Genomic DNA, 21359 nt, shown 5'->3' with positions numbered 1-21359 from the left:
TTGGTTGATGAAATCTGTCTTGTGGTTGTTATGTAGTCTTTATTTTCAGTTTTTAGTTAATGATATGCTCGTGTTCTGGGGCGGCCTGTGGGGGGTCTTTTTGTGGTGACTTTCACTCCAGTGCAGCAGACGGTAAGAAATCACTGAGAATCCGACTAGTCATCACAGCACAGGACATACAGTTACTCCATATGTACAAAGTGATTTGAGGACAAATAATTTCTTAATTTTATTTACATTTTTTATCTGGTGTATATGTCTTAAGAACTGTTATGTTTTCCTCGTTTGGGATATGTAGTACTCGCCATACCAACTGAGGTTACAATTACATTGGAGGGATCACTCAGTACATTCTGCTCCCCCTGGGGACACGTGAGGTCAGCTTGGCACAGTTTTACTCAGCCATCCCCTGTCCACATGGGCCCAGGGAGGCATGGGGAGGGGGAATGACAGAAGGCCCACACAGCCGCTGCACCACACTCACTCCCAATTCTTACAGGCTGAGAGGCGCCTTTCAATAGCACCAGTGAAACAGAGCCCTACCAGCCTGGTAGGACTGCCACGTTATATATAAGCGCGGTCTGTCAACGGGATTATATCGGGCTAGAAACCATCCCCGGTAGCATGTGAAGTTAAAACCGAGAACACTGACGTGTGGATTCGTGGATCGAGGTAAAAGAGCTGCTCGAGGCAAAAGACATAAGCAGATGAAACATGTCAGTTATCAGTTTGATGTTCGACCACATGTGCTGGGCCACATGAGGGTATGGGGCTGCCAACTGGTTCTTGTTACTTCCAGAGAGAGAGCACATGGCCTTGCAGAAGCATTTAACACCTTGGCTGGTTACTCCTTGTTCCTCCCATGGGATGGTCCTAATCCACCTCCCCTGGGTGTTTGTAGCTAAAACTCCCAAAACCTATGAAGGATCATAACTTTCCAAGGAAAGGGAAGGTTATAGTGTTGTGGTTTTGGGGCCATTGGATCTGGACAGGTTCTTGTTTCGCTTGGAGACCAAACACGGCTATGCTACCTGACTTCTACTAACCGTTCTGGGGTGCTGGAATGGATCGAGACCCTGGAAGGTGTTCTGCCCATTTCCAAGAAGTCAAAAATGTAACCGGTTTACAGCTAGGACATACGATAACTCCATATTTCCTTAAAGGGAACCTGTCACCCCAAAATTCGAAGATGAGCTGCGGCCACCGGCATCAGGGGCTTATCTACAGCATTCTGTAATTCTGTAGCTAAGCCCCCGATGTATCCTGAAAGATGAGAAAAAGAGGTTATATTATACTCACCCAGGGGTGGTCCCGCTGTGGTCCGGGTCCGATGGGCATCGCGGTCCGGTCTGGGGCCTCCTATCTTCTTACGGTGACGTCCTCTTCTTGTCCTCCTGCCGTGGCTCTGGTGCAGGCGTACTTTGCCCTGTTGAGGGCAGAGCAAAGTACTGCAGTTTGCAGGTGCTGGGCCTCTCTGACCTTTCCCGGCGCCTGCGCACTGCAGTACTTTGCTTTGCCCTCAACGGGGCAGACAAAGTACGTCTGCGCCGGAGCTGCGGCATGAAGACAAGAAGAGGACGTCATCGTAAGAAGATAGGACGCCCATCGGACCCGGAACGCAGCGGGACCACCCCTGGGTGAGTATAATATAACCTCTTTTTCTCATCTTTCAGGATACATTGGGGGCTTATCTACAGCATTACAGAATGCTGTAGATAAGCCCCTGATGCCAGTGGCCGCAGCTCATCTTCGAATTTTGGGGTGTCAGGTTCCCTTTAAATCTTTGTGATATTCCCAGCTGACTGAATTAGGCAGTTACACAGGATGACCCCCCTGTGTAAGCTGAAGGGATTGCGAGTTTTCACTTTGCAGTTGAGAAGGTTGAACCACCTGCTGAGCCAGGTGTCCTGTTACAGCTACACATGCTGAATGAGGACTGTATTATATGACAGATTTGCATGCTTAAATACCCACATATTCTTCACAGGGATTATATAACTTATTGCTTAAATAATTATTACTATTAGAACAATATTTGCAATTTAACTTTTTTCAATTTTTTTTACTCTTTTATATACACTTTTTAAAATGCTGTAAAAATAATGTGCTACTTTTATGATTTCGGTTTTACTACAGTTGCTGTTAAATAGCATATTTCATGGAGAAAAAGGGTTTTTTTTTGTCTTTTTTACTGCATAAGTGATGCCCTTATTTAAATTCTGCAATTGATAGTATCTGAGCAGTAAATGGTCAGGAAGGTTATTAGCCAGCTGTAACCTTTGAAACATGCAAAGCATACCCCCCTTCTACAATGTCAAATATAAAAAAAGATTCCTTGTTGTCACATCTCCACCAGAACCTATTTCTGCTTCTGTTGCCAGATGCTGCCATATTGACTCGGCGGGCAGCATTGATGATTGAGGAGATGTCAGAAGCTCTGGATGGCAGGCACTGTCCAGCCACTAAGGTTAGCTGGGACTTGTAGTACATGTACTGTCCAGTTGAAGTTATCAGTTTCTGCTCCAACCAATTGGAGAGCACCATACCCTACTAAAGCTCCCATATTGTTGGAAGCTGCCAGATATAGCTTAGTGATTCTCTTGTTAGGTGTGTGCGAAGATCTGAGGTTGTGGATTGTTATAATCAACTATGTTTTATAGTTGCATCCATGGTTTTACAACAACTTTGGACAGATAGTTAAAATACATTGCCTCCAGTCCACAAGATCCCCTCCCTGGTTAGTTCCACTACACCCGTATCAGCCAATACTCACTGTGTCCCAACTTTTGGTTGGCCCACAGATTTTTTTTTATCTCTTATCATTATAGTATGTAGTCAGTCCACGCTCCTCTAGATGACAGATAACAACACAACCGTAGTACATGTATCCAGCTGCAACAGTCTTTTTAAAATGGTTCTTCAAATCCAGATGACAAATCCCATGACCGTAGCATGTGTATCCAGCCCAGCCGGCAACCGATCTCCAGACTCTGTAGGCCATCCATACATGGGCACCAGGACCTCGGCAATAAATCCTCGCCTCTCGACGTCACTGCACCAACTCCCTCACTAAATGTGTGGTTACTGTTCTCCCTCCCTGAGATCAGCCCCCTGAATGGGCAGAAATGTTCACCCCCCCGAAACCTAAGTGTGCATTTGTGGAGGTATTTTCCTCAGGCCGAACCCGCGTCCTGGAACTGCATGTGAGACCCCCTGTGGTGATGTCTCTGCTGGGTATACTATCCCTATCCACAAGATGGGGCTAGTGGTTGGTTGAACAATGGCTTGTGGCCCCTGAGACACTAAAAAGAGTAATGGAGTGATTTATTTCTTTGATTACCAATTTTGGGTCAGGTCTTATGTATACATAAGATCCAGCCTGTATGTCTTCCTCTGAATGGAAACATTGATTCCTGAGGCTGAACTGACGAGCAAGCCAATCTCCTAATAAAATGCAGCAAGCACCTCTCTAATAAAACATAGCTAGCAAATCTCTAATAGAACACAACAATAAGATTGACATAACTGGTGCTACATGCTGGAAAAAGTCTGCATCCCTTAGGCCGGCGTCACACTAGCGAGTTTTACGGACGTAAGAGCGCAGAAAATACGTCCGTAAAACTCGCCAAACAAACGGCACAATTATTCTCAATGGGGCTGCTCCTATCAGCCGTATATTACGGTTCAGTATTATACGGCTTTCTACGGCCGTACAAAATCGCAGCATGCTGCGTTTGTCAGCGTATTGCGCAAATAATACGCCAATGAAAGTCTATGGGGGCGAGAAAAATACGGATTCCACACGGATCAGCAGTGTGACTTGCGAGAAATACGCAGCGGTGTTATTGAAAAGCCGGTAATTCAATTGCCGGCTTTTCATTTCTCCTGCCTAAACCCGACATGATATGAGACATGGTTTACATACAGTAAACCATCTCATATCCCCCTTTTTTTTGCATATTCCACACTACTAATGTTAGTAGTGTGTATGTGCAAAATGTGGGCGCTGTAGCTGCGCAAATAAAGGGTTAAATGGCGGAAAAAATTGGCGTGGGCTCCCGCGCAATTTTCTCCGCCAGAGTGGTAAAGCCAGTGACTAAGGGCAGATATTAATAGCCTAGAGAGGGACCATGGTTATTGGCCCCCCCGTGGCTAAAAACATCTGCCCCGAGCCACCCCAGAAAAGGCACATCTGGAAGATGCGCCTATTCTGGCACTTGGCCACTCTCTTCCCACTCCCTGTAGCGGTGGGATATGGGGTAATGAAGGGTTAATGCCACCTTGCTATTGAAAGGTGACATTAAGCCAGGTTAATAATGGAGAGGCGTCAATGATGACACCTATCCATTATTAATCCAATTGTCTGAAAGGGTTAAAAAACACACACACACATTATTAAAAATTATTTTAATGAAATAAACACAGCGGTTGTTTTAGTATTTTATTGCTCTCTCAATCCATCAGAACACCCTCGCTTGGCAAAATAATAAACGCACAAGATACATACCCTCAGATGAACCGTCACGTCCCACGAAGTAATCCATCTGAAGGGGTTAATTATTTGACAGGCAGGAGCTGTGCTAATGCACTCGCTCGTGTCTGTAATCCCCGGGGAATGAAGGAAATCTGAGTGATCTGTACTTACATTGAGTTGTGGTGATGCGCCCTCTGGTGGATGTTCTCATGAACTGCAGCCTTGGAAAAGTTCCCACGCACGAGTTCATATGAGTTCATCCACCAGAGGGCGCATCACCGCAACTCAATGTAAGTACAGATCACTCAGATTTCCTTCATTCCCCGGGGATTACAACCACGAGCGAGTGCATTAGCACAGCTCCTGCCTGTCAAATAATTAACCCCTTCAGATGGATTACTTCGTGGGACGTGACGGATCATCTGAGGGTATGTATCTTGTGCGTTTATTATTTTGCCAAGCGAGGGTGTTCTGATGGATTGAGAGAGCAATAAAATACTAAAACAACCTGTGTGTTTATTTCATTAAAATAATTTTTAATAATGTGTGTGTGTGTTTTTTAACTCTTTCAGACAATTGGATTAATAATGGATAGGTGTCATCATTGACGCCTCTCCATTATTAACCTGGCTTAATGTCACCTTACAATAGCAAGGTGGCATTAACCCTTCATTACCCCATATCCCACCGCTACAGGGAGTGGGAAGAGAGTGGCCAAGTGCCAGAATAGGCGCATCTTCCAGATGTGCCTTTTCTGGGGTGGCTGGGGGCAGATGTTTGTAGCTAGGGGGGCCAATAACCATGGACCCTCTCCTGGCTATTAATATCTGCCCTCAGTCACTGGCTTTACCATTCTTGCGGAGAAAATTGCGCGGGAGCCCACGCCAATTTTTTTCCGCCATTTAACCCTTTATTTGCGCAGCTACAGCGCCCACATTTTGCACATACACACTACTAACATTAGTAGTGTGGAATATGCAAAAAAAAAGGGGATATGAGATGGTTTACTGTATGTAAACCATGTCTCATATCCTGTCAGGTTTGTGCAGGAGAAATGAAAAGCCGGCAATTGAATTACCGGCTGTTCACAGATATCGCGCTGAATTAAATATAAATACAGAATATATATATATGTGTCTCAATGATATATATATATATATATATATATATATATATATATATATACCGGTATATATTATATATATATATATATATATATATACACACTGTATATATGTTTTCCCGAACATTTGAGCACATAAATCCATTAGATGTCGGTTTTGCAAGCCTGCGAGAAAATATCGCAGTACGGATGCCATACGGATTACATACGGAGGATGCCATGCGCAAAATACGCTGACACACCCTGCCTACGGATCACTATTTTGGGAACATTTCTCCGTATTACGGACGTATTACGGCCGTAAAAAACGGACCGTATTGTCTTACGCTGAGTGTGACGCCGGCCTTAGAGCCACGGATTCCGCTGTACTTCCATTGGTCCAGTAGTCTTTAGAACAAGGCCAGCTCCTCACAGTGTGTGTCTTCTGCTCCTGTTTGGTATTAGTGTTTTCCTGTTTTGACCTTTGCCTATGATTCTTACGGATCCTGATTGTTGGGCAAGTTATCAGTGCCGGACACATTCCCTGGGCGAGCCTCAGTGCACTCTTGTGATGTACCCACAGACGTGAACGCGCTGCCTCCGGTGCCCGGTAAAGAGGTATTTTCCTATTTTAATGCCACTGCCTTTCACAATGACGCTATTTTACGTGCACCACCTATGTCACTCTCTGAGGACGCAGTTGTGAGACCTGAGTCAGGGTGTGTGGCTGGGCCATAGGAGAATTTCTATATCCTACAGCGCCAGTAATCGCTTGACCTTGGGATTCTAATATATATTCATCTAGATCATCTACAGTGTTCTGTTTAAATAGCTTGATATTGCTAGATATATATAATAGAGAATCATTTATATTGCTATTACTAATATATCACCACCCCACTGTCCAGCCTGGTTTTTAATCATATCCATTGTTATTTTGTACACCATATTGTACTATACGTCACTCTGGAGTAGCGGTGCCCAAGTAGGGATCCAGTCTGTAATTACATACAGAGAAAAAGCTCGGCACTCAGGGTTTGAACAGTATAATTTAGACACTTTTATTTAAGCAATCCAATTGCAATATGTGTTTGATGTTTCAGACCTAAATTCCAGACCTTCATCAGAATGCAATTGATTGCTGTGGCTTGTGATAGTTTGGCATGTGGAGCACAGAAGGGAAGGCGATCGCATTCGCACATGCAGTGGCGCTGTCCTGGATTGCTTAAATATACCTGTCATAAGTCTACTGCTCGAAGCCTGAGTGCTGAGTTTTTTCTCTGTACATAATTATTTCGTGTTTTTAGCCAATCATGTTAATAAAGTTTTTTTTATAATCCTTGAATCATGAAAAACGGATCCAGTAAAAGTTGCCGCCGGATCTTTTTTTTTTCTCATAGACTTGTATTAGCGCCTGTTTGCGATGGCCTCACGTTTCATCCGTTTTTTGCTGGATTCGTCGAAAATCCGTTTTCCGGCGGATGGGGAAAACGGACATAGAAACTTTTTTCTGTCCGTCGAAAAAATGGACAGCGACGGATCCGGCGAAAAACGAGTGAAACGTGAGGTCAAATGATGGAATCCTTCCTTCCTTCCTTCCTTCCTTCCTTCCTTCCTTCCTTCCTTCCTTCCTTCCTTCCTTCCTTCCTTCCTTTCCCTTTTCTTCCTTCCTTTCCCTTTTCTTCCTTCCTTCCTTCCTTCCTTTCCCTTTTCTTCCTTCCTTTCCCTTTTCTTCTTTCCTTCCTTCCTTCCTTCCTTTCCTTCCTTCCTTCCTTCCTTCCTTCCTTCCTTCCTTCCTTCCTTCCTTCCTTCCTTCCTTTCCCTTTCCTTCCTTCCTTCCTTTCCCTTTCCTTCCTTCCTTCCTTCCTTTCCCTTTCCTTCCTTCCTTCCTTTCCCTTTTCTTCCTTCCTTCCTTCCTTCCTTTCCCTTTTCTTCCTTCCTTCCTTCCTTTCCCTTTTCTTCCTTCCTTCCTTCCTTTCCCTTTTCTTCCTTCCTTCCTTCCTTCCTTTCCCTTTTCTTCCTTCCTTCCTTCCTTCCTTCCTTCCTTCCTTCCTTCCTCCCTTTCCCTTTTCTTCCTTCCTTCCTTCCTTTCCCTTTTCTTCCTTCCTTCCTTCCTTTCCCTTTTCTAACTTCCTTCCTTCCTTTCCCTTTTCTTCCTTCCTTCCTTCATTTCCCTTTTTTTTCCCTTTTCTTCCTTCCTTTCCCTTTTCTTTCCCTTTCTTTCTTCCCCAGAATCCAAAATAGCCGGCACATCCACAAACTCTGATCCGGCAAAAGAAAAAGGATCTGTCGTATCAATTTTTCACAATTTCCGACGGATCCGTTTTTTTTTCAAATTTCGCTGTATTGAGCCTGACGGCAAAAACCTGATGTGTGAAAGTAGCCTAAGCAACAATCTCCGTAACGTTTGTTCAGGACCTACCACTCTAAGCGGCAATCACACTGCCATATGCCAAACGTCCCTCCAAATAATAATTAAATAAACAGGGATACATCAATCCCCCCCCCATTTTTAGGTACATGGAGAGTTTCGAGCTTTATTCTAAGAGAGGTGCCCCCATTAGTATTTTAAGGAGCTCTATGCAAAGGGCGGCAAAAAAACTCTTGGCGATCCATATAGGTGAATTTTGGAAAATGTATCAAAATTTAAGTAACAATTTAATCTTAAGGTTGACCCTTCCAACCAGCATTACAGGGAGCGAGGCCCAAACCACGGCCGCCTGACTCTTTACTGTTCAAAAGAATTAGGTTATCCTAAATAAAATTGATTTGTCCACTTACCTTAATATCGAGGTATGTTGCTTTTTTAACTTAATGTAGTTGTTTTTTCCCAATTGACCTTATGCCTGAATAAGTTCCAAATTCATTGAAAACTGTCAAGACATTACCTAAAGATGTCTCTGGATCTTGCAAGAAAAGGAGTATATCGTCCGCATATAGCGCTCTGCTTTCCCCGTATCCTTGAAATTTAAGACCGGCAATAGTATGAGAGGAGCAGCCATGAATCACAAGCAGCTGCATATCAAACAGTGCAGGAGAAAGAGGGCAGACCTGATATATTCCTCTGCCCAGAGGAAATTTAGAGAAAATGTAACTGAGTCCTAATACTAGTTAATGGTGAGTTACACAAAATTTGCACCCAAATTATAATAACTGAAACCAAATCTACTCACCACCACCCAAAGGTTATCTGTCACTGAGTTAAATGTTTTGTCCTGATCAATAAAAGCAATGCTCGATTTCCACAGTCTGAGTGCTTCAGCACAAAATAATTAAACAGTCTATGAAGGTTATTATCAGTCGTCTTATTGGGCATGAAGTCTGATGGTTTTGCATATATAATTTCAGCAAGAATCCCACTGATCCAGGTTTTCAGAATAAAATCTTAAAGCGGTTGTACACTAATTATCCTTAGGATAGGTCATTATCGTCTGATCGGCTGGGGTCAAACACCCGGCACCCCCACCTATCGGCAGCTTTCGGTGGTGGCGGCGACTGCTGGCTGGAATTACTCACTTGCGGAGCTGGCCATCTTCTGGTAGTGGCCGCCACAAGGTACTACACAACCTCCTCCCTTTAATTTGAATAGGAGGCGGATGTGTTGTACTCTGCCTCGACCACTATCAGAAAGCAGAGCAGCTCTGCAAGTGAGTACTTTTGGCTGCTGCCACCTCCGACACCATTGACGGCTGATCGGCGGGGGTGCCGGGTGTCGGATTCTGGCTGATCAGACACTGATTACCTATTCTTAGGATAGGTCATCAATGAAAATGTAGTGGAAAACCTCTTTAATATCATTATGTAGGAGTGAAATGGTTTTAGAAAACCCACAATCAGTAGGGTCCTTACCAGGCTTAGGGATCAAGACTATCAGGGCTTTCCATAAAGAATCCAGTGCCAATCTAGGTTATAGCAAAGAATTGTACAGATTTAGTGGCCAAAAAAAATCTATATTTTGATTGTATCACTTGGTAGGAAAACCATTAGTTTCCTGGTATATTCTGCTGGGAAAGGACATGATTGCGTCAATCACATCCTTTTCAGTTTGGTGTCCATAGAACAAAGCTACACTGTCCAGGGAGAGACCTGGAAAGGAGCTGGCTTCCAAGTATGTCACTAATTCTTCATCTGATCGGGCTAGCCTAGAGGTATATAAAGACTTGTAAGACTCTACTAAAGCTGAGTATACATCAAAAAGTTCAGAAACAATGATACCATTCATATCCGCAACAGCTACAAAAGTGAGTATAGTGTCCCTCCTTGCTAGATAACCTAACAATACGGGAAAATGTTGTGTTGCAAAATGACAAGACTACATCACATCATGTGGGTGCAGCAGTCTCCACACCTTCTGCAGTGAGTATGCGGAAGCCCAGTTGGATAAATGTGGAGATGGTGGGTTGATATGTCTAAGCCCATGCCTGACAGAATATAGTACACGGTTAAAATCTCCTAATAATATTACTGGGGGTCAGATCCAATTTAACAACCTTCATGCAAGATTTGTAGCTCTGCAGGAAATGGTTACTATAAATTATCTAAAGCTAGGGGACATCTATGGAAGGTAGCATGGAGAATGAGATCTGGGACTTCTAGGTTAGTGTAAATCCAGTCACATACAAGTTGTGCCATTTTCGCCACTAATATAACACCTCTAGAGCAATTGGTGTATGTGGCATGGTAAATTGAGTCAACGAAGACGCATTTATACGCCAATATCTTAGACATCGGTAAATCTTTCTCTTGCCAGTATATGTTCTGAGGGGAGTTAGTTTTAAGAATGTTGAATACCAGTGCTGTTTTAAATTTAGAGTTCATGTGTCATGATGTTACGGTCTTCAGTAAGGAAGAGGGGCCTCAAACTGTCCCTAGAGCTGGGACCCTAACTATCCCTGTCCTGGGTGTACTCTTAAAGGAAGAGAGGCCCAAGTCTCCGCCCTTACTATGCTCCTGTAAAAACCCTAATCTGCCCCTTCACTACCCCATGAGGCATGAGACAGAAATTAAAGGTGAAAAAGACACAAAGACAAAACAGGGATAACAGAAAACCTCTACAATACAAAAGCACTAACCAACAATAGGGATGAAGATAGGGACAGGGAGAAATAAACTGAATGGGAAAAGGGATCTGGAGATAAACACACACAACAGCAAACTACAGAACATCACAACTCCAAACTTCAACAACTTAGCTTTAGCACACAGCATAGGAAGATGATTCTCCAATCACAACAATGAACTCCTATTCAGCACTGCATCTCCCAAGCGCAAGAAAGCAGAGCTTTCATTGGCAGAACAAAGAGAGTCTGGCCTGGTTTTATAAGAAGAGTTAACAACCAGATCAGAAGCAGCTGAAATGGAGCTGCATGTTTCTGACCAGCATAGAAAGGGTCTTTAACCTCTTCAGTAGCAAAGGCAACCAAATTCATTTAAAGGGCCACTGTCACCCCCCTCCAGCCGTTATAAACTAAAAGAGCCACCTTGTGCAGCAGTAATGCTGCATTCTAACAAGGTGGCTCTTTTAGTTTTAGGTTCAAGTATACCCCAAAAAACGCGATTTGATACTTAGCCATAATTGGTGTCTCTAGCCACGTAGGCTGGTCCTCCCTCCCCAGCTCGAAACGCTCTTCTGCCGTCACTCACATCTTCTTGGTCTTTCTGCGCCGCCCCCTCAGCGCTGTTTACGTTTTCAAACCGGCGCCTGCGCTGTGTAGTACTGTTCTGCGCAGACGCAGTAAGCTCTGGCCGTCTGCCGTCCAAGCCAGGCTTTCACACTGCGCCTGCGTGGGCAGTGCGGCCCCCACCTTTGGAATCCCCGCCCCACACTGTGTTATGCATTATGCACAGTGCGGGGCTGGTATTCCTGGGCATGCGCACAGCGTGTTGCATCCTGTCAGCCCGGTCCCCCGCCTTACTGCTTCTGGATACAATATACAGATCGTGCCTCCTCCTCCTCTAGCAATCGCCGGGCAAGAAGCAACTTTGGAAACTTGCCTGCTAGGTGGGTAAAGATCACCCCCAATTTATTATCAGATCAAGACCCATAAATAACACACCTAGACACAACACACACCACCTAGCAGGCAAGTTTCCAAAGTTGCTTCTTGCCCGGCGATTGCTAGAGGAGGAGGACACCAATTATGGCTAAGTATCAAATCGCGTTTTTTGGGGTATACTTGAACCTAAAACTAAAAGAGCCACCTTGTTAGAATGCAGCATTACTGCTGCACAAGGTGGCTCTTTTAGTTTATAACGGCTGGAGGGGGCGACAGTGGCCCTTTAATTTGGGATCCAAACCCTCAGACTAAATGGAAGAATACACAGTGATCTTCTACCCCCAGATCTCTCAGGTTGGCAGGACACACTTGTGGCAACATGCCTGTCACATTCCAAGAGACAACTTTAAACTTAGTATTAGCCATTTGGACCTGTGAAAAAGATTGAGACCCTCATACAGTGGTCACACCATGGGGAAAGCAAGGGAACAATAGCATTCTATGTAGAAAAAAACAGGGACATACTATCTCTGAGCACCAAACCAAGTTATAATTTAACCTAATGTTTCCAAAAAGAACCATAGTCCAGCGGGATTTGACAGAAAGCAACTGCTAGGATGTTCTGGTAAATAATTTTGTTTCAGCCAATTAATGAGATCTTCCAGCCTTTCAAAGAAATGAGAGCAATTGTCCTTAGCAAACTTCAGTTTAGCTGGTTATAGCATTGTATAATTGAGTTGTTTGGATCACAACTTTCTTTTGGCCTGTGTGAATTTTCGTAGCCGCCTCTGCGCTTCCAAGGAGAAGCTGATAAACACTTGGACTTCTTGGCCATCAACTTTGAAAGGGGAGGAAGGATCAGCCCCATAAGTATTCCTGAATAAAGCTTCAGAACACAAATTGCATTTGACATCTTCTGGGAACCCAATCAGTTTGAAGTTAGATCTACTCAGGCGGTTTGCAAGATCCTTCATCAGATTTTTTGAGAAACAGAAGCAGTTATTAAACATTAAATTCTCGCTCTGAGTGGTGTAACTAGATTCTTGAGATTAAAGACTCAGTTCTCCACATTTGACATCCCCCTCTCTTAGGTTCTGGACATCTTCATGCAGAAGACCAAAATCCACTTGTAAAAAATTAATTTTGTGTGTACGGAGCAGCATTCAGTTATGGCTTTGAGGTCGTCCAGTAAGGTAAGGTTTTGCTCATGCAATTTCCTCCAGCTTGCTGTTGCTGTTTTATTCTGCTTTGCAAGAGGCATGACACACAGAACTAGACAGAACCAGGTGTGGTATAATGTGAATAAGTGACATCTTACCTCCCTCATCTCATCTTATCCGGCTCATCATCTTGCAATTTAGGTATTTACAATATTGGATCCTCTCAGTGAAGATCTTCAGTAGAAGATAATTTTCTTAATTGACCTATCAAGGATGGATATGGACATGAACAAGGTGGCAGAGAGGATATTACATCTCACCCTAAAGATACTCTTCCGGCTTACTGGAGAGGTGAGAGATTCTGATGACGTCACATTACATCATTCTTATCTATGGGAATAACAGATGGACAGAACTGGAGAGGTGAGGACTCTGGAAATGTCTGTAGTGAGATTTATTAATGTGTTTCTCCATAACCAGGATTACACAGTAGTGAAGAAGACCTCTAGTGAGTGCTGTCAGGACCCTGTGTCTGAGGGATGGGGAAGACCTCTGAGCACAATCGCAGGGCCTCCATCTCACCTCCTGATACATGAGGACATCAATGATCAGAAGATCCTAGAACTCGCCTACAAGATGATTGAGCTGCTGACTGGAGAGGTGACACTGCTGGGACATTATACAGTAACGCTATGAAGGGATTGGGGTGATGACCGTGTCATTGTTTGTGTCAGGTTCCTATAAGGTGTCTGGATGTCGCTGTTTATTTCTCCATGGATGAGTGGGAGTATTTAGAAGGACACAAAGATGTGTACAAGGATGTCATGATGGAGTTTCGCCAACCCCTCACATCATCAGGTAATAGACCGGACTAAATACACACGGCCTATAATTATCTGTATGTAAAGAATGATTTAGTCCCTGTATGTGTTTCCTCTAGTTCTATCCAGTAAGACGACAACACCAGAGAGATGTCCCCATCTTATTCTTCCACAGGACTGTAAACAAGAAGATCCCAATGTTCCTCAGGATGATAAGGTAGATGGAGAGAAGGTGTCATGAGATCTCCCCTATGATGTGTAGACGGCTGTGAAGGTCTTGTGCTCAGTCTTGTTTTATTCACCAGTATTATGTAACTTTTGCAATATTTGTTTCAGGGTGAAGATCTGACCCATATTAATACTACAGAGACATATGTGAGGAGTGATGAGCGGTGTAAAGAGGAGATTCCTACAGACAACCACCCAGGTGTGTAGTAACCACTGTGTGATAAAATAGAGAACATAAAATAATATACCCCCAAAAAAGACATTTTGAAAATGTAGGGATCAGATGGCCATTCTCTATAGCTTCCAGCTTTAAATCCTGACTCATTTCATATTTGCATGAGCACTTTTCCCTGGCATCCATGAGAGAGCGCTTCGCCCTATCACTCTATAGAAAGCAAAACCTAAGGTCACCTCTCACTTTATCCTTCATTGGTCTTCTTGTCCTTTGTAATGAGCAGCATGTAGTTTGTACAAACCTGAATCAAACACCCTTAGAGATGTTCTAGAGCTGCCACAGGAGGGATTGCATGGAGTGTATTGGGCTCTGGGGTACTAACATTAACTTGGAGCAGTCTTGATATATTGAATCCAGCACTTCACAACGTCTGGTGTTTGACCTGATGCCTTATGTTTGGTTTGATTTAGAATTATTTCCTCATGGCTTGATTTAGTGTTTGATGTTTTGGCTTTGATTAGTTCAGCCATTTGGATCGTTGCTTGTGTTAGCATTCAACTTTTTAACTTGGTTTAGCTTTTAGCGTAATAGCATGATTTAGCCTTTGGCCATGAAGCTTGATTTAGTTTAGCCTGCTGCCTCGTGGGTTTATGTGGCCTGTTGCCTCTTGGCTTTGTTTGAACCTCTATTTTTTCATGTGGTTATGGACTGTTGCCTCATGATGTGACTCTCCCAATGCTTCACGACATAGTCATGGCCTGTTTATTCCTATATCAAGATTTCATTATCTTTTGGTTTGCAGCATGGTGCCACTCAGCATATGTACTAGGAAGGGGCTCAGAATGAGGGACATGTATACCATGATGAGAGACCTATATGCCAGGATGAGGGACATATATTAAAGGTTGGGCCCAGGATGGAGGACGTATATACTAGTATGAGCTCAGGATGGGGGACATTTTACAATGAAGGGGCCCTGGTTGGGAGACCTATACCAGTAAGGGCCCCAGAAGGGGCAACTTACAGCGGGTGAATTAAGTATTAAACACGTCACCAATTTACTAAGTAAATTAATCTCTAAAGGTGCTTTGACATGAAATTCTTACCAGATGTTGGTAACAACCCACCCAATCCACACAGGCAAAGAAATCAAATAAATCAATCCACAGATGTCCATAAATTTAAGTTATGTGTAATAATGAGAAATGACACAGGGAAAAAGTATTGACAACGCTTAATGATATGTATTTAATACTTTACCAACAAAGGCTTTTGTACAATGACTGCTTCGAGACGCCTGGGTCATTCCAGTAGCTTTATTTTCTTTCTCTGAAACCAATTCAGAGTTTCCTTGGCTGTATGTTTGGGATCATTGTCTTGCTGAAATGTCCACTCTCATTTCATCTTCATTATCCTGGTAGATGGCAGTAGATTTTTATCAAGAATGTCTCAGTACATTTATCCATCAATCCTTCCTTCAATTATATGAAGTTTGCCTGTGTGTGATGCTCCAGGGTCCTGGTTGTCACATTGGCATTGCTTTCCTCATGGGGAGAGTGATGTCACGCTTGGAAGCGATGGAGGATTCCTTTTAACAGGTAACTATCACATATAACGCCATTCTGACTTCAGGCCAAAATCAGGGGAGCTGCTCTGTCTTTGGTCGGAAGGAGGAGTTAGTTGCTAGGCAGTTGGGAAGATTTAGTCAGTTGGTGGCAGAAGGATGAGGGAAGGGGCCGTACAGCCTGAAGTGCTGTAGCTCCTAGATGGCGAGATACAGAAGGAAGAACAGCTTTTAGCTAACGTGCCGGAGAGCAAAGCACAGGAGAGTGACAACAGGGGAGAATAGCTGGGTCTGGGCTACATCCCTGATTGAGTGCAGACACCGGTAGCTGGAAGACCGAGGCTTTTGTGGGACTCTAAGACACATAGCAGAAACCGGCTGGAGAGCTGGATTATACATCACCTGTTCGCCCTAACACCCAGGAGACACAGTGACACATAGAGCCCGGGTTGTGATAGAGACCCTGTAAAAATGCTCGAGTCACCTGTGATACGGGTTTGTGTCCCAGTTCAACGAAGGACAGAGATAACTGAGAGGACCTTGCTACAAAGCCATAGGCCGTAAGGAACTATAACAACACAGTGCTAGAAGGAAAGCTTTTAATTCCACCTGATAAACCTGGACTCTGGACTCGCTTCCAAGCCGGCTGGACCCTGTCTGTACCTGTGACCTGGTGCCCTGGACTGTGGCTACCTGCTACCATCAGTAAACCATGTAAAAGACTGCACAACTGTGTCCTTCGTTCTTTACTGCACCACTCACCATTCTCCATCTATTCATCGGGAACCCTGGGGACCTACTTCACCTGTGGGAAGTTATACCATCCGGCTGCCATAACATCACCCCAGAGGACCCCTTTAAGCAGTGTCGGTCCCCACTGACCGAATACCACAGGTGACGTCACGAACTTTCCTAATTTCAAAAAACCCTTTAAAGACCTTCCCTTTAACATGGGCACCCAGGGCCACAGACCGGGTCGCCGTCACCGTGACACATCCCTTTAAGTAACGGACCCAGTACCAAGTACCCCACTGCCATGACGGGCGACTCATGTGCCATCTGCTAACAAAAACAGCCCCTCACCGTGATGTTCCCACCTTCAAACTTCACTGTTGGTGTGGTGTTTGGGGGGGTATTCAGTGCCTTTTGGCCTCCAAAAATAGTGGTATTATGGCATTCAACGAATTGAATTTTAGTCTCATATGAACAGACTTTATTCTCCCACTATTTCACAGGCTTGTGTAAATGTTATTGAGCAAACTTTAAACATGCTTGAACATTATTTTTGTTCAACAATGGAGTCTTGCGTGGTGAGCGTGCATACACTCCATGAAGGTTGAGGGCATTACGTATCGTATTCTTTGAAAACAATTGTATCTGCTGATTCCAGATCTTTCTGTAGCTCTCCACAGGTGGTCCTTGGCTCTTAAGGCTGAGTCACACATAACGATATCGTTAACGATATCGTTGCAACGTCACGCTTTTGGTGACGTAAGCAACGATCCCGCTAACGATCTCGTTATGTGTGACAGCGACCAACGATCAGGCCTCTGCTGGGAGATTGTTGTTCGATGGGAATGATCAGGACCTTTTTTTGGTCGCTGATCACCCGCTGTCATTTCTGGATCGGCGTGTGTGACGCTGATCCAGCGATGTGTTCACTTGTAACCAGGGTAAATATCGGGTTACTAAGTGCAGGGCCGCGCTTAGTAACCCGATATTTACCCTGGTTACCATTGTAAAAGTTAAAAAAAAAAAAAACACTACATACTCACATTCTGATGTCTGTCACGTCCCCCGGCGTCCACAGGGTTGACTGTGTCAGCGCCGGCCGTAAAGCAGAGCACAGCAGTGACGTCACCGCTGTTACTGCCGGCGCTGCCGCTGACACATTCAGTGCAGGGAAGCTCTCGGCAGCAGCGCGTGCATTACCAGCGCTCCTGCCGAAAGCAGTTTTAACCCTGTGGACGCTGGGGGACGTGACAGACATCAGAATGTGAGTATGTAGTGTTTTGTTTTTTTTAACTTTTAGAATGGTAACCAGGGTAAATATCGGGTTACTAAGCGCGGCCCTGCACTTAGTAACCCGATGTTTACCCTGGTTACCTGGGTGCTGCAGGGGGACTTCGGCATCGTTGAAGACAGTTTCAACGATGCCAAAGTCGTTCCCCTGATCGTTGGTCGCTGGAGAGAGCTGTCTGTGTGACAGCTCCCCAGCGACCACACAACGACTTACCAACAATCACGGCCAGGTCGTATCGCTGGTCGTGATCGTTGGTAAGTCGTTTAGTGTAACGGTACCTTTAGACAACTCTACAGATAACTCTTTTCACTCTTATGTCTTAAATCTTGCAGAGAGCATCTGGTCATTATGGTGAAATTGTTCTTTCCATTTCTGGTTTATGGCCACAACAGTGCTGACTGGAACCTTCAGTAATAATAATCTTTTATTTATATAGCACTAACATATTCCGCAGTGCACACATTATCATCGCTGTCCCCGATGGGGCTCACAATCTAAATTCCCTATTAGTATGTCTTTGGAATGTTGGAGGAAATCGGAGTGCCCGGAGGAAACCCACGCAAACACGGGAGAACATACAAACTTCTTGCAGATGTTGTCGTTGGTGGGATTTGAACCCAGGACTCCAGCGCAGTACTAACCACAAAGCCACCGTGCTGCCCGAGTAGTTTGGAAATTCTTCTGTAACCATTGCCGTCACTGTTTTGCAGCGATAATGTTGCAAAGGTCTTGAGACAGCTCACTGGTTTTAATCATCATGAGATGTTTATTCCGTGGCACTTTAGTAATGAGACATCTTTTTATAGTCTATCAGTTGAACCAGCTGATATAATTTTTTACTAAGTGGCAGAATTGCTTTCTAATTACTGATTAATTTCAGTTGGTGTTATGCCCTTCCATGGATTTTGGCACCTCTCTTTCTCCATGTGTTTAATATTTTTTTTTCCTGTGTAACTTCTCATTATTACACCATGATTTATGGCCATTTATGGTTTGATTTCTTTGCTTGTGTGGATTGGATGGGTTGTTACTGACATCTGGGGAGAATTTCAGGTCATTATGTAAGAAACACAATTATCACGAACAATATCAATATCGGATGACAAAGGTAAGACAACACCAATATGAAATGATAAGAATATCGCACGACTACGATATCCCTACATAGATTCTTGGGGACGGTCAGCAAAGAAAGCACACCAACAAAGGTGTATATACAAATATGATTTTATATCCAGAATCAAATGTGAAGCATACAATTGATAAAAAAAAACCTTTAACAAGATTATTACAATATTAAACCAAGGACCCCTACATTCCATAAGCGTACATTCATTCACATAATGTCATAGTTACCAGAAAGAAACCCTTCATGTCATGCCTCCTGGTTAAGCGACCTTGGTGTGACCCTCATCTCCTTGCAATGTCCTTGGTATGGCCTATTTCTTTCAGGGACCCATCCATCAATTCAAACCTTCTTTCAGTCTCTCCATCTCCCATAATCTCTCTTCCACCCTTATTTCCCACTTTGGTACTTTTATACCCCATTTTGGGACTTCAGCTATATATCTCCCCCACTAATCCTGAGGACACGATGTCTCGCCTTGTGTAGGAAGAACTGTATTCATCAATGTGTTCTTTCCCTACAATATGCTTATAAAGGATAACGACATCCTGATTATTTTCCGTTTACACACTGTATTGAAATTACACGAAGACATGTTGACCAGATGATATTACCACCTAATGGTGGCAATATATCGGAGTTATTCTTGTCATCTTAGGCACCTTTGTATTTTATATGGACAATCCTGATTACCATGTCCAAGGCTTTTTTACAAATACTGAAATGGTTAAAAGACGTGACAAAAGATGGAACATTTGCAGAGCTATGCCTTTTTTACATTGCTGTGTATTATGCTCATTTTATGGGCAGCTTTTGCGAGGTCCTTTTATTAGGCGAATTCCGGTCAAAATCTACCTGAAAAAGACATTGTGTGAGGATTTACTTGTATTTGCCAGCACCACTACTTACTCACTACTAGGGTTGAGCGAAACGGGTCGATCATTTTCAAAAGTCGCCGACTTTTGGCTAAGTCGGCGTCTCATGAAACCCGATCCGACCCCTGTGCTTGTCGGCCATGCGGTACGCGACTTTCGCGCCAAAGTCGCGTTTCAATGACGCGAAAAGCGCCATTTCTCAGCCAATGAAGGTGAACGCAGAGTGTGGGCAGCGTGATGACATAGATCCTGGTCCCCACCATCTTAGAGAAGGGCATTGCAGTGATTGGCTTGCTGTCTGCGGCGTCACAGGGGCTATAAAGGGGCGTTCCCGCCGACCGCCATCTTACTGCTGCTGATCTGAGCTTAGGGACAGGTTGCTGCCGCTTCGTCAGAAGCAGGGAGAGCGTTAGGCAGGGTCCACTAACCACCAAACCGCTTGTGCTGCAGCGATTTGCACTGTCCAACACCACCTTCGGTGTGCAGGGACTGTGGAAGCTATTTTTTTTTTTTTTCCCCCTCAGCGCTGTAGCTCATTGGGCTGCCCTAGAAGGCTCCGTGATAGCTGTATTGCTGTGTGTACGCCACTGTGGAAACCAACTGCTTTTTTCAAAGCACATATCCTCTTGTTCCTTCCTTTCTGCACAGCTATCTTTTTTGTTTGTCCACACTTTTTATTTAATTTGTGCATCAGTCCACTCCTATTGCTGCCTGCCATACCTGGCTTAGATTACTGCAGGGAGATAGTAATTGTAGGACAGTCCCTGTTTTTTTTTTGTTTTTTTTGTGGGAGATTAAGATTGGCATTTCTGCTACAGTGCCATCCCTGTGTGTGCCATCTCTCACTGAGTGGGCCATAGAAAGCCTATTTATTTTTTCCGTGATTTGTGTTCTAAATTCTACCTCAACACAAAAACACTACATCAATCAGTGGGAGAAAAATATTGGCCTCAGTCAGGGCTTGTGTGTCACTGCTGTGTGTGCTATCTCTCATTCAGTGGGCTATAGCAAGCCTATTTATTTATTATTTTTTTTTTTTAATATTATTTGGTTTCTAAAGTCTCCCTGAAAAAAAAAAAAAAACCTAAAAAAACAGTGGGAGAGTAATATTGCCCTTTCAGCTTGTGTGCCAGTCTTGACTCCTGGGTGTGCCACCTCTCTCTCTCATTCAGTGGGCCATAGAAAGGCTATTTTTTTTTTGTTTTTTTTTATATTATTTGGTTTCTAAAGTCTCCCTGAAAAAAAAAAAAAAAACATAAAAAAACAGTGGGAGAGTAATATTGCCCTTTCAGCTTGTGTGCCAGTCTTGACTCCTGGGTGTGCCACCTCTCTCCCTCTCATTCAGTGGGCCATAGAAAGCCTATTTATTTTTTTTTTTAAATATTATTGGGTTTCTAAAGTCTCCCTTAAAAAACAAAAAATACATAAAAAAACAGTGGGAGAGTAATATTGCCCTTTCAGCTTGTGTGCCAGTCTTGACTCCTGGGTGTGCCACCTCTCTCCCTCTCATTCAGTGGGCCATAGAAAGCCTATTTATTTTTTTTTAAAAATATTATTGAGTTTCTAAAGTCTCCCTTAAAAAAAAAAAAAAAACATAAAAAAACAGTGGGAGAGTAATATTGCCCTTTCAGCTTGTGTGCCAGTCTTGACTCCTGGGTGTGCCACCTCTCTCCCTCTCATTCAGTGGGCCATAGAAAGCCTATTTATTTATTTTTTTAAATATTATTGGGTTTCTAAAGTCTCCCTTAAAAAACAAAAAATACATAAAAAAACAGTGGGAGAGTAATATTGCCCTTTCAGCTTGTGTGCCAGTCT

At 43.7% G+C, this 21359-nt stretch overlaps 1 protein-coding gene across 5 annotated transcripts in view; it reads left to right on the top strand.

The window, feature by feature from the left end:
* Window positions 1–21359, top strand: part of LOC143766282 (uncharacterized) — a 57922-nt gene that overhangs the window by 14926 nt on the left and 21637 nt on the right. For 4 of the 5 annotated variants that reach the window (XM_077253833.1, XM_077253836.1, XM_077253832.1 and 1 more), the window contains exons 2-7: window positions 12664–12765; window positions 12934–13083; window positions 13213–13392; window positions 13467–13590; window positions 13673–13770; window positions 13890–13980. In XM_077253833.1, the coding sequence (XP_077109948.1) occupies window positions 13006–13083; window positions 13213–13392; window positions 13467–13590; window positions 13673–13770; window positions 13890–13980 (571 nt within the window). In that variant the 5' untranslated portion in view covers window positions 12664–12765; window positions 12934–13005. Of the gene's footprint in view, window positions 1–6024; window positions 6195–12663; window positions 12766–12933; window positions 13084–13212; window positions 13393–13466; window positions 13591–13672; window positions 13771–13889; window positions 13981–21359 lie in introns of those variants that run through there. The other variant, XM_077253834.1, reaches the window with a different exon arrangement.

The sequence above is a fragment of the Ranitomeya variabilis genome, chromosome 4 (genome assembly GCF_051348905.1).
Source record: "Ranitomeya variabilis isolate aRanVar5 chromosome 4, aRanVar5.hap1, whole genome shotgun sequence".
NCBI classification, from domain to species: domain Eukaryota; kingdom Metazoa; phylum Chordata; class Amphibia; order Anura; family Dendrobatidae; genus Ranitomeya; species Ranitomeya variabilis.
Note: the sequence above shows the minus strand (reverse complement) of the source record. Positions and strands in the feature narration are given on the sequence as shown.